The sequence below is a fragment of the Amblyomma maculatum genome, chromosome 10, assembly GCF_055883805.1.
Source record: "Amblyomma maculatum isolate TAMU_Amacu chromosome 10, ASM5588380v1, whole genome shotgun sequence".
Classification (NCBI taxonomy): Eukaryota; Metazoa; Arthropoda; class Arachnida; order Ixodida; family Ixodidae; genus Amblyomma; species Amblyomma maculatum.
This window is the reverse complement of record NC_139353.1, coordinates 2,961,807-2,975,323: the sequence shown is the minus strand read 5'-3', so window position 1 is coordinate 2,975,323 and position 13,517 is coordinate 2,961,807. Positions and strand designations below refer to the sequence as shown.

Below are 13,517 nucleotides of genomic sequence, written 5' to 3'. Positions count from 1 at the left end.
AAAAAAAATGCAGTGGTACAAATAATTACTACAATTGTACAAAAAATGTCCATGTCTACGACAGGATCGCAGAATATCTTGTATTTTTGCCATGGTTCTGTAGATATTTTTCGACTAGGCCTCAATCAAAACAAACTAAACACACCGCCAGGGTGGCGCAGTGGTTACTGCGCTTGATTACTGCTTCCAAGGATGCGGGATCGAATTCCGGCCTCGGCGACCGCTGTTCAGCGGAGGTGAAAATAATAAATTGGTTCACAGGAAGGGAAAGGCGCAGTAACTGTCACACTTGCTCTATGGACACCCGAACCGCGCTAAGGGAAGGGAGGAAGGTGGGAATGAAAGTGGAAAGAGAGAAAGAGGAGCCGTAGTGGAGGGCTACGGAGTAATTTCGACCACCTGGGGATCTTTAACGTGCGCTGACATCGCACAGCACACGACGCCTCTTCGTTTCGCCTCCATTGAAACGCAGCCGCTGAGGTCATGTTCGAACCCGGGAACTCCGGCACAGTAGTCGGGCGTCTTACCACTGCACCACCCCGGCGGGGCGAGGTGAAAAGCAAGGCGCCCGTGTGCTGTGCAATGTCAGTGCACGTTAAAGAACCCCAGGTGGTCTAATTTCCGGAGCGCTCCACTACGGCGCCTCATAAACTGAGTCGCTTTGGGACGTTAAACCCTATAAATCAAACCATCAATCAAACTAAACATAAACACATGTTCGCTAAATGGTCACTGACTTTTAATATTGTTACGGGGTGGCATGACAAGCGATGGAACACGGCGACACAACAGAACCAGAACGACATGATGTCATGACGATGAAATATGCTTTAATGGCCAGCGGGCCTGGCGCGAGCGCTCCGCCCCGCGCCACTGTCCGCTTCGTCATCTTCGTAGCAATATTCATGCAAACATGCCAGTTTAAGTACGAGTACAATCTTATGCATGCCCAAGAGCAACAAATATTTTGGTTGACTTTGGCGCCCATACATTAGTAGCATCATCTCAGCGTGCAATACTGCACAGTTCACTTACGCACCATCTTCGGCTTTAAGAGCCAGATGTAAAACTGGCTTCGTAAAACAAGCCCTTTGTTTTCAGACTTTTTTTTTTTTTTTGCAGGCCTAAGATAAAGACCTTGAGTTATTCTCTGAACTCACATTTCGGTGCGAACACAGAACAGATTTTGAATTTTTAAAGCCATTTATAGCCAGAGGATACGTTAACTAGAAAAAATGTTAAGTAACCAGAAGCGATTTGTTTCTGTCTCATTAGTACGTACTATTTCGTCAAGAGTATCAAATAGTGTTCCAGACAGAAATGTTTATGTCGAATTAAACATCCTGCGTACTACGTTATTGTCTCCTGCGCAAACCTATGCAACCCCTGCCTACCTTCGTATACTGCGAAACATCCGTCACAATGACAATTTTGAACGAGCAATGGTCTTGAAGCAGGACGTCATTATGCTGGGCCGAGTTGGATACAGTGACGTTAATGATACAGCGATGCAGTGTTTTTAAACTTATCACTATGCGCCGCGTTACGAACCAGAAAGGTTAAAAGAAATTAAAGTGATCTGATAATTAATTACTCCCCTGTGCAACGAGCATGAAATATCCGCTAATTTTTGGGCATCTCCAGCTTTGCGTGGTTGGCAAAATGTTACTGAAATGCAAAAAAACTCCTCTTGAAAGCGAAAATCAGGCAAAACGCTATTTCGCCTTGACTTTCTCTTTGTTTATGCTTTGCAATGTGACGTTCCAAGCTAGCAGGTGCTTTTATGCCTCTGCTGCTTAGGCAAAATAAGCCTGCATTATTTGTGAATACACTATTAAGTGGCTGATATGAATCTGCCCTCAAGAGCCCGCATCAAGCCTATTTATTAAATGATTTAGAAGGCGATTAAAATCGTGCCACTAGGTGTCCCAACAGTCTTCAAACACTTGCCACGTAGGGTTTCATCTCTGAAAGCAAAATACGGACTGTCTTTGCTGGAGATATAAATATAGGAAACAGTGGACAAAATACCCGGGACAACAAGATGTTCACAGTTATTGTCAGGTAGGCCCGAAGCATAGCAACGAAGTGATGATTCGAGGAATTCTGGTTCACATTCACATTAAATATATTCTGGTGAATCGTCTTCCCAAAAACAAAGTGGGGAATAAGCTTTTCGTGGGTTTTTCTTTCTTCTAAAGCGCTCAGTTCCCTGCCTAGCACAAGTTATTTTTCCACGCCGAATTGAGAATTTCTTTGTTACGAATTATTTATCCTCTCTCCTCAACTAAGCAGCGTATATCTAAGCCACGGCATGCTGTTCATCGCATCGCGCCGATCATCCCCTTCAAGTTGCCAGTCCACCAATTGCCATCTTTTAGGCTTCAGATATTTATTTTCGAGGAACTAAGGAACAGAACGCCTATGCTCGTAAAATCTTAACCATCTTCTCGTCGTTTGCTCTTCGCAAACGCATAGCCAATCACATTCAACCCTAAATAAGCGTAGCTGTATTTTGTCTATGAAAGCGAAATACCGGCCTTTATGTAACATATACAACTTTTCCCCTCTCTCTCCCACGGAAAAGAATTGAAACCACTATGCATCTCATTCCTTGCTAATTTCCTTTTTGTCTCTGTGTCCTAGGAGAATAAGGAATCCATATGAACCGAAGTGTCTCACCATCTGTTCCTCCCGGAGCTTGAAATTCGGCCCTGAGCGCAGTGTCCAAGACGTAATTTCTATGCACCTTGAATCCCCGCTTTTCCAGAAACTCGCAGAGCTTGTTGTGGGCCTTGAACTCGTGCAAGGCCAACTCCGGGTTCTCCCACAGAAAGCGACTCAGCTGCCAGAGGTCTTGGGCGTTGCTCTCCACCATCTTGTCCACCAGCGCAGTGAAATCTTCGACACTCATGATTGGCTCCCTAATCAACAAAGTAAAATTTCTGGAAATACTATATCCGGATTCTCTAACGCCTCTTCCAAACTGTGCAGACAGAACGGCACAACCACTTGTAAGCGAAGCGTATGCTAAACCGGTCTGCGTCGCCCTCTCTCCTCGGTTCGTTTAAATGAAGTCCCGGTCATTGTGTGAAAAACACGACCGTCCTTTTCTGTCTGTGCAGTCACCTGCACAGTTTTTCATTTTTCAGCTGTGCACTGACAACGCGTGCACTTTCAGTGAAGCATTCGACCTACTTTAGCTGTCAAAAACAAAACGTTACATTCCTCCGCCTCGCTACGCTTCCAGACAAACTTGTGTAGAGCAGATGTGCTAAAAGCGGCCATGCGGACGGCGACAGGAAGGCGCAGCTGCCACGGCCTCTAATAGCGCTAGAGCGTTCAAAGCCCAGTTTTTGAGAACATCCAGTATAGTCAGCGTGGGCGTTGTAAGTGAATTATTACGGGCGTGTCTCTAACAAGTAATTGCTGGCAGGTGACATGGTCGGGATTTGGCAGCTGGTTGCGTGACGTCATAAGGCCAGCTGACGTGTTCGATTTGGCAGTAGTTGCTATCGGGCAGCTTGTTTTTGATAGGAGGATGAGAGGACGATCAAACCCTCCCAGACCCGTCAGACATGCTGAACCTAGACCATGCAAGCACGTACGTAGGGTTTGCTGAAAAGGAGATCTCGTACCTATGTCGGATGTTATTTCACACAATGTGCTAGTGTGCTACTTACGACTGTGTACTAATTAGCATGTGTGAGTTAAAATAGAGACGCAAATCCCTTAAGGATCAACAGAGCAGCAAGTTGTTTGCACGTAAAGAAGCACCCAGAAGGGAAGCCGCACTTGTGGCCATTAATGCTTTCGAGTCGAACCCTTACTGGTGGAGCTTAAGTGTTCCCCAAATTTTTAATCCCCTGTTGTCCCATTGCGCAAACTTTGTCTTCAGGCTGCGTTACTACCTCTGTACCCATAAATTAAAACCAGTTTCAGTCAACATCATGGCGGAAGAAATAAATGTTTTACAGCTGCTTCCTTTGTATTGAAACACATATTCAGCCCTAATCGACCACAGACTCGACCTCTGAAAAGTTTATTCTTTGATTATTAACAAGAAATGGCCACCTTGCGGTTATCTTCCCAGGTTTTTGATGTGCAAGCCATTGCCTTCTTTTTAAAATAGGATATCCCAATTTAAATCTATCTTTCACTAAGGTTCTCACAAAGTGCAGTGAGAAATGTACTTACAAAGCTGGTGAAAAGCGATGGTCATGCACCTGCACTAGAGCTAACTTTCTTGCTAATGAACAAGAAACAACTGAAAGATTTAGAGACTGTATCCTGCCGGTTCTGCAGTATAAACTAGCCGTTTCAAATCCATTTTGGCAGAGCAAGAACATCATTGTCGCATGATATGACCAATTTATTCATGTTTCATATTTCAGAAAAAAGAGCCTGCATGACGGGATTCATGCGCGGTTTGTACTTTTGACTACTTGACTACATTAACTAAAATTAATTGGCATGTCGGGAATTGTGAATTGTTTGCACCGCCCGAAGCTCATTTCTCTCTCTCATAGCCTGAGTCGCATTGGGACGTTAAACCCCACAAACCAAACCAAACCAATCATTTTTCTCAATAATTAAATTTTGAAGAGTGCTCTTACTGCTGTTTCTGTGGAGTAATTGTAGTCATGCAAATGGGAGTCGAGAAGTGCTTTACAGAGTAGATTTTGGTGCGGCAGTAATAATTACTGATAGTGTTTCAGCATACTCAAAGACCATGAAAACGTATTGGGCAAATGATCCCGAAAGCCAGCTGCTGCATTTCGATGGAGGCAAAACGAGGCGTCCGTGTGCTGTGCGACGTCAGTGCACATTAGAGATCCCCAGGCAGCTGAAATATAGTGCCTAGAATATACTCTAGGCACTATAGCTGAAATTACTCTGGAGCCCTCCACTGCGGGACACCTTTTTCTATTTCCGCTTTCATTCCCTCCTTCCTCCGTTTTTTTTTTTTTCGTTTTTTTTTTTCTTTTTTTTTGTTTTTTTTTTTACGCTGCGATTCAGGTGTCCACCGAAAACATGGGGCAGCGAGACATTGCGCCTTTCCTGTCCTGAAAACCAATTATCTGTCAATATTGTCACGAGTTGGCATGACAAGCGACGTAACATGGCGACACAACAGAAACAGAACGACGTGATGACATGACGATGAAATATGCTTTAATGTCCAGCGGGCCTAGCGCGAGCGCTCCGCCCCGCGCCACTGCCCGCTTCGTCATCTTCGTACTTCGTAGCACTACCCGGGGGCACCGAGCGATCGTCCCGATCGATTGCTAGAAATCCATTGCATGAAGTGACGATGGACACAGACACAGGATTAGGACATGAAACGCTGAAGACCACAATGAATGCAAAGATGGGATGAATGCTCGCCCCTAAGCATCAGGTCCAATCGTCGCCGTTTGCCGAAGGCCAAGGCTTATGAAAACGCCGAACGGCTTGGGTGGAGGTGCTGTCCGATCTAGTGATCGTGAGGTCGCTTCGTCGTGGGGTCGGTCGGGTCGGCTTTGTGCTCTTCCTGGTCGTCGTGTGTTGTGGTCAGGGCTAGGGACGGGGCTGGGGAGAGCGGCTGGTCGGGTCTGAACACAAAGGGCTGAGGCAAAGCTGGGCGGCGATCTCCACGGGCTCTCGGCTGATGGACCCAGCGTACGGTTGGCTTCGACGGTGCAAGGCGAGGATAGGGATGAACCGCACCTCCTTCCAAATGTTACGAGGTGGCATGACAAGCGATGTAGCATGCCGACACAACAGAAACAAAACGACGTGATGATATGACGATGAAATATGCTAAATGGCAAGGCACGCGGGGCCCTACCTCTCGCCGATCTCCTTCTCAATAGCAACCCGGCTGATGTTGAAGATGAAGTTATGCGCACCTTTTTCCCACACGCTAGCCTAGCGCCTCCACCAGCAGTTCCATCTTCCCAGTCAGAAACCCTGATTCGCAAAGGGAGAACTGCAAGCAGCCCTCGGAAGAGGCCGAGCTCGCGCTACACCCGGGCATGACCGAGTCAGTTGGCAGGAGCTTCGCAATCTCGACTCGGCAGCCCAGGATGCCCTTCTCGACATCATTAATTCTTACTGGGAGACCGGAACGGTACCGGATAATCTCAAGCTTTCTCGTATTCTTTCTATCCCTAAACCTGGCAAAAATCCTCGACTTCCTAGTAATTTTCGTCCTATCGCCCTGACTTCACATCTCTGTAAACTCATCGAGTGCCTGCTGCATACTCGAATTAGTCACTACATTGAATACGTCAGTCCTGGATTTCATCCAACTCAAGCCGGCTTCCGCCCTTACCTCGGAACGCATGACTGCCTTTGGCTTTTGCGAAGAGCTCTGAATAGAGCTCATCATAAAGCGCTACCTGACTATCTCCTGGCTGTAGATATACACAAAGCCTTTGACAATGTTCGCCATGAGGTTATCCTGAAGGAACTCGCCAAACGCTTTCCTAGTACTCGTGCCCAAATCTGGATCCGCCATTTTTTGGCATCTAGACCTATTCGGCTACATGGCAAAGCTCCGGGATGGGTGCACAGAACCTATTACTTGAGTAGGGGTGTACCTCATGGCTCCTTTATCGGACCCATATTGTTCAACTTGGCCATGACACGCGTCGCCGAGAATCTGGAAATCAGCACAAGCGCAAGATTCGCTATATATGCCGATGATATTACCGTCCGGACGGAGGCAGCGGATTACGTAGACAAATATTCTATGCAGACTGAACTTCAGGCGGCCCTTCTTTGTCTTGAAGATACACTAACCAAAATTGGCCTCGAACTCGCACCACATAAAACAGAATTGATTAGTATCGACGGAAAACATAAAACCAACCACAGTATGCAGATCCATCTTCACATCGGAAGCAACACCATCATCTCCTCAAATGGGCAAATCCGCATTCTTGGCCTGCCCATCTCAAGCTGCAACAGTCCCCAGAAATGGGTACATCAGCTGCAATGCATTTGGCCAGCACTGCTACACACTATTCGTCGCCTGTCTAACCGGCTCAGCGGTGCGCGGCAACATGCCTGCCGTGCGAAGGCCCGAGCAGCGGCGGTCGGAAAAATCCTCTATGGCCCACCCGTCCTCCAACTGTCGAAGACTGACTTCGCTAAGGTCGAACGCCTTCATCGCGCAACACTACGCACTATTACCTGTCTACCTAAACACACACCTATAGCCGAACTTGAGCGTTTGGCCGGTCTTCCACCGCTCACTACCATCGTTACCGAGTCACAGACGCGTCATCGAATACGTCTAGAGAACACTGTCCAAGGGCGTCGCCTGCTGGCCTGGTATGAACAGCGTAACGACAAAACACCAGCCCTATATGCATCTCTCCCCCCTTGGGAGATGCCAGTAGTCACACGCCTCCATCGCCGACCTATAAACCACGATTTTGTCATTCCCCGGAAGCTCCTCGCTGCCCATCACCGACAAGAGCGAATTCCTGATACGGCTGACATATACACCGAAACATCGATTACAAGCGAATTTGCATTTATGGGGTGGGTATGCGATGACAACCCTTCCCTTTCAGGCGCTTATGCCTGCCACCTACCTCAAGGTATCCCTCTTCATGCTGAACTCCTCGCGATTTGGAGAGCCTTGTCAGGAGTGCCTTGCACTGGAACTGGTTCAGTACGTATTCTTCCTATGAAGCTTACAAGGAAATCTCTACTCCGGGTTCACAAGATGCAACAGCTACGGCCATACAGCGTCTCCTTAAACGCCACCAACTCGTGACCAGATCTGTCGCTATTCACTGGACCCCAGGTCACTCGGACGAATCAGGGGGCAATGCGGCGGCACACGCCGCGGCTGCCTTGGCAGGTGGGATGTCCACATTTACTTCCCCACCCCCCTTGCTTCATCCTTACTCGGCCTTGGGCGGGCAACTCACCCCTTCTCTTGCCCTTATGCACTAAACTCGGACCAGTCTTCGTAGCCTTAGTCAGCATCGCATGCAGGTGGCCACATCAGACCCACCTTTTACGAGAAAAAGCCACCTCACCCGAAGTCAAGAAGTCTTTTTGAATAAGCTCATCGCCCATGCAGCTTACACGCCACGTATTATGGCCCGCTGGCGTCAGTATGCAGAGAAAATGATTACGTGCCCCCACTGTACGACTCTCACTCGCGGCAGCATATCTCATGTACTCTGGGATTGCCCTGCTTTTTCTACTGGACGCTCCGAGATAAAACCCTACCGCCTGAACTGCCGTTCCCTTCTAGAAACTGATGCTAACACACAGATGATATTTGCCAAGTATGGCTCGCTTAGTGGCCTGGTTAGAGCAATGTGATTTGAGTGACGACCTAAACAATGAAGATTCTGTCTACTCCCCTTTATCCCCATCCATGGCCATCCTTCCCATTCAATAAAGGACATTCAATCAATCAATCGTTTCGCCTCCATCGAAACGCAGCCGCCGAGGTCGGGTTCGAGCCCGGGTACTCCGGCGCAGTAGTCGGGCGTATTCAAATAAGGACACATTTAAACGCAAGAGGAAGGAGGAGGATAAAGGGGTTGCAAGGAGTAGTTTTTAGAAGAGAGTGAGCAGGTGTGTATTAGAGTACTTGAATAATAATAACTTTTCAAGTGATCTCAAATATTACGTATTCAGCTGTGTTGTGTTGGGGTTACTGGCGCATGAACAGCAAAGCCTGGCATGCACAACACATGGTTAAATAACGTTATTTATTTTTGTGCATTATGGCACATATAAGCAATTAAGGAGATCATAAGTAACATATTAGTAACTTTAGTAACATTCGATAACTTCTCGAAGTCATAGTACCCAGAAATGCGGCGAAACGTATACAAACACGTGAATAGAAACAACACATTCGTGTTGTGTGAAACACAACACAAAACATTTCTGGGTACTATGCAGCACCAACTCGTCCCTCAAGCTGTTCTTCACGAAGTCATATTCAACTTTTCCGGCTGAGAGCAAAGCTGGTGTAATATCCATGTAAGTTATCGCAGAGTTGATATTTATAATATTAATAATATTGGCACAAAACAATAAACCTCACATTGTTCTTATATAGACCGTATTGGAATAGCTTTCATAATAATTTTCTATCGTTGCTGCATGCCAGTAATGATCCATGAAATAAATCTACATATATATATATATATATATATATATATATATATATATATATATATATATATATATATATATATATATATATATATATATATATTAGGGTAATACAGTATATTATCTATCGAATTGATTATATTAAATAAATTTACCTTAAATAAATATTGCTCACGTTATACAGACGCCGGTTTTTGCCGGCGTAGCTAAAGTTTCCATACTCTTCGTTTCAGGCACTCAATCGAAGTGAGTTCTTTATAGGTTAAGCACCACTAGCAGCCTGGAAGGTAACGAGGAAATTAAATAAGAATAATGTTTATTTAACATCTTGAGGGTAGGAATGCACTCTGTAAAAAACAGGAACGATGACATCAGCGGGGCAGCAACGGTGGTGGAACAAAAATGCAACGCCAGTAATGAAACATATCTTACCTGCAGGAGGCAAAACGTTGCTCTGAATTAGGCGGCGTGTTGTTCGCTGCTTATACGGCTGTCATGTGAGGGATTTCCGTTACGCACTAAGCCAAGAGAAATTTCCAAGAAACGTCATTTCGTTGTCGGAAGGGGTGGTGCCAGCGGCTTGGGGAGCTGGGTGTTGACACCGAACTGGATATCTGATTCTCAAAGGTCTCTGCTCGTGTGAATGGACATGGAAATTAAGCCTGCGCAGTTTTTTATCACCGGGGAATCGTCACAGGATTCTTTCGGGCGACTTGCGTGCAGATAAGCGTCACAATCCCGTAGCCTAGATATGAGCGCACGGCATGCAAATTAGGGTTCGTGATATGAAGGACGCGCTTGAGTAAGGCTGTTAGGCAACAGCTCCAAGAAACGCGGACTTATGTAAGGGAGAAGTACAGAGCACTGCTCTCGAGCCCTTTCCCTTTGACGAGCCCTTCTCTCTTACACACGCCTTTCCTGATGTTCAATATTGCGGTGTTGCCGCGCAGTGTATCATCAACTCGTGCATATGACCTTAAGTATGATGTTAAGTTCAAGTAGCCATAAAAATCTGTAAAAACAAACTGTTCCTCTGATGTAACACTTCTAAACGGTGCTTTTTTGTGGTTAATGTTTGCAAAGTGCGTAAAATTGCATCATTTGGTATTAATAATTCGGCACTACTGTTTCGCTTCGCACAATCTTATCACGATAAGGTCTCTCTTCAATCAAAGAATCTTGATGCTGATGTTCATGCAATAGGGCCTTTAAGTGAAAGTGAAAGTTCATTAGATTGAACATATTCACAAAATGCATAAAAATACAGACGAGGGTCCCATAGTCCTAAGACTGCACCGGGACCCTCGAAAGATTACTACAACAAAATAAATAATAACAGCAAAGTTAGCGAAAGGTTATAACATACAAAACATGGCAAATCGGTATTTTTACACAAAAACAAAAGCACTAACATAGAAATTAGGCGAATCAGTCGTTTTACACAAAAACAAAGGCACTAACACAGGTATCAGAAATAAAATATAAAACATCAGCAATTCAACAACTATTCCTTCAAGTTATTCTTAAATGTGGGCAAGGACATATAAGTTTTCAGTGTTAAAAGCAATGAGTTCCAGAATGAAATGGCTGCAAAAGATGTCGTCATTTTTCCATAATTAGTACGAACTTTCGGGAGTAGTAAATTGTTATTCGCTGCAAATCTTGTAGAGTTATAGTTCTAAAGTAGTAACGGATTAACAAACTGGAAATGCAAGCTGCCATTCAATAGCTTAAAGAACGCGATTGCAAGGTGATACTGAAAGAGCTGGTGGACTGATAAGATATGATGTTCATATAATAAGGGACGAGCGCTAGTGGAAAAAGTGCTGCAGGTGATAATGCGGATGGCCTGATTTTGTATATGCTGTGCAGACGATAAATGGCAGTTGTAAGTATTACCCCAAACGACAATCCCGTAAGGGAGGCGACTGTGAATGAAAGCATAATACAGAGATAAGAGAATGTAATAAGGAAAATATGGGCGTGCTTTAATGAGAGCTCGGATGCCAAACATAGTTATTTTTTTTCAGGTGAGTGAAGTGGGCTGAGAATTTAAGTGCAGAATCAAGAATAACGCCCAGAAAGCTAGTGTTATCAGAAGCTGGGATAGTGTAAGAACAGAGGGTTAACGTAGGAGTGCAAGGAAGGATTTTCTGGCTGCTTTTGAAGATTAAAAACTTTGTTTTAGTGGGTTTAATAACCAGGTGGTTATTAAGACACCATTTTGTTATGTTACTCAAAACGGTATTCAAATCAACAGTAAGATCATCAATGAGCCTGTTAGATAATGACACGGTAGTATCGTCCGCGTATAAAACACAATGCGTTGGACTAATAGAAGTAGGAAGGTCGTTAATATATAATATGAACAGTAAAAGTACTAAAACAGATCCCTGAGGAACACCTTGGTTAATAGTTTTATCTAGCCATCCACTACCGTAGCCCTCCACTACGGCTCCTCTTTTTCTCTTTCCACTTTCACTCCCACCTTCCTCCCTTCCCTTACGGCATGATTCAGGTGTCCACAGAGAACAAGTGAGACAGTTACCGCGCCTTTCCCTTCCTACAAATCAATTAGTTTATTTGTCTCTTTCCGTATTTTCACTTATTACCGCTCGGTATTGTTTCAGTAGCACTCGCTTACATTGGAGCCCACGGCAGTTCTACTGCCAGATGATAGAATCATTAGTTGCGTTTGTGGTCATTTTGAAGCAATATAGGCGCTTCCTCAGTGTTTAGCTGCCACTCTGCGTGGCTAACAGATTCTTTCATTTGCAGTTCGGCTGCCATTTGTTCATGCCTCTGCTGTGCCTACTCCAGCCTTGGGCTCACCTGGTCCTGTCTCTGATGCAATTCATCTTTCTTATCAGATTAATTGCTCTCATGATTTTTTCCATGACAATTTTGATCTCAGCGTGATCAGCGCCACCGGGTCAAAGTCTCCCTCCCCCTTACTTTTTTGTCGGGGGTGGTCTAACAGGTCCCACTACCATTTCTCGATCTCCGGGGCCGCTGGCGTCTTGGAGGCTGTCGCCATCGGGGCCGGAGGGTTTGCTTTTGCTGTGATTTGGTAGTACCCTGTGGGGAAAGTGAGTCTCCGCCCGCGTTTGCATTTATGGTTTCTGTTTTTTGCGGTAAGCTTTGTAATCGATGCTTTAAACTCCCTTATTTATCCAGTATATCTTCGGGACTCCCCCCCCCCCCCCCCCCCCTAGGGCGTCCTTGCGGCACCATTCATTTGGCGCTTTCTCGAACCCCGCATCACACAGCATACAGAAGCAGTGCAGCAGGCAGGCAGCAGCGGCGTTTCAAATTTGTTTACTGGAATGAAAGGCGCAGTATCTGTCAAAATTCTCCGCGGACACCTTAACCGAGTCGTAAGGAACAGAAAGAAGTTAGCAGTGAAAATAAAAAGGTACCGTAGTGAAGGGCTTCAGACCACCACGGAAACTGCCCCATATGGCATACATAACGCTGTTGTTGTTGGTGTGGCTGTAGGAAGAAGGAAAAGAAAATGCACTGGCCTGCTACTGCCGCTCTGTAGCTGAGATGGGGCTGGTGCATGTGGGTCACCGCCGCTTGCGGCGGGGGCTGGCCTGGCACGGAATTTTTATCTGTTCCTGGCCGTCATTGCACACGCCACCGCTGGTGGTGGACGACGGCTGTTGTTGCGGCGCGCGTCTTTCTTTCCCTCTTCCTTTTCTTCCTTATCTATATTCTTTTCTATCTGCACGAGGCAGCGGAGGTGGCTCAGCTACAGAGCCAGTAACAGGCCCGTGCATTTTCTTTTCCTTCTTCCTACAGCCCCAACAACAACAACAACTGTAGCTGAGCCGCCTCCGCTGCCTAATTGATTGATTGATTTATAGGAAGAGAAAGGCGTGGTAACTGTCTCACTTGTTTGCTGTGGACACCTCAACCGTACCGTAAGGGAGGAAGGTGGGAGTGAAAGCGGAAAGAGAGAAGGAGGAGCCGTGCGTAGTGGAGGGCTACGGAGTAATTTCGACCACCTGGGGATCTTTAACCTCGTGCAGACAGAAGAGAAAATAGAGAAGAAAGGAAAGGCAGAGGGAAAGACGCGCGCCGCAACAACAGCCGTCGTCCACCACCGAAGCGGTGGCGGGTGCAATGACGGCCTACAACAGATAAAATTTTGGTGGCAGGCTAGCCCCGGCCGCAACCCCAGCCCCGTCAGGGGAGTACCTTCATACATAACGCTGTTTCATCGCTAAACATGTTGTTCCGACTGAAGGAAGAAGAAAAAGAAAATACATGTGCCTGCCCCTCTGTAGCTGAGCCACCTCTACTGCTTCGTGCGGATAGAAGATAAAATAAAAAGGAACGAAAAAAAGGGGGAGAGAAAGCGCGCCGCAGCAGTC

General features: G+C 46.0%; 1 protein-coding gene across 3 annotated transcripts in view; it reads right to left on the bottom strand.

Moving 5' to 3' along the window:
- The window catches only part of LOC146175402 (xaa-Arg dipeptidase-like), a 40,570-nt gene extending 30,803 nt beyond the window's left edge, over positions 1–9,767 (bottom strand). For 2 of the 3 annotated variants that reach the window (XM_084581732.1, XM_084581734.1), the window contains exon 1: positions 2,683–3,215. In XM_084581732.1, the coding sequence (XP_084437858.1) occupies positions 2,683–2,914 (232 nt within the window). In that variant the 5' untranslated portion in view covers positions 2,915–3,215. Of the gene's footprint in view, positions 1–2,682; positions 3,216–9,570 lie in introns of those variants that run through there. The other variant, XM_084581733.1, reaches the window with a different exon arrangement.
- Positions 9,768–13,517: the final 3,750 nt, after the last annotated feature.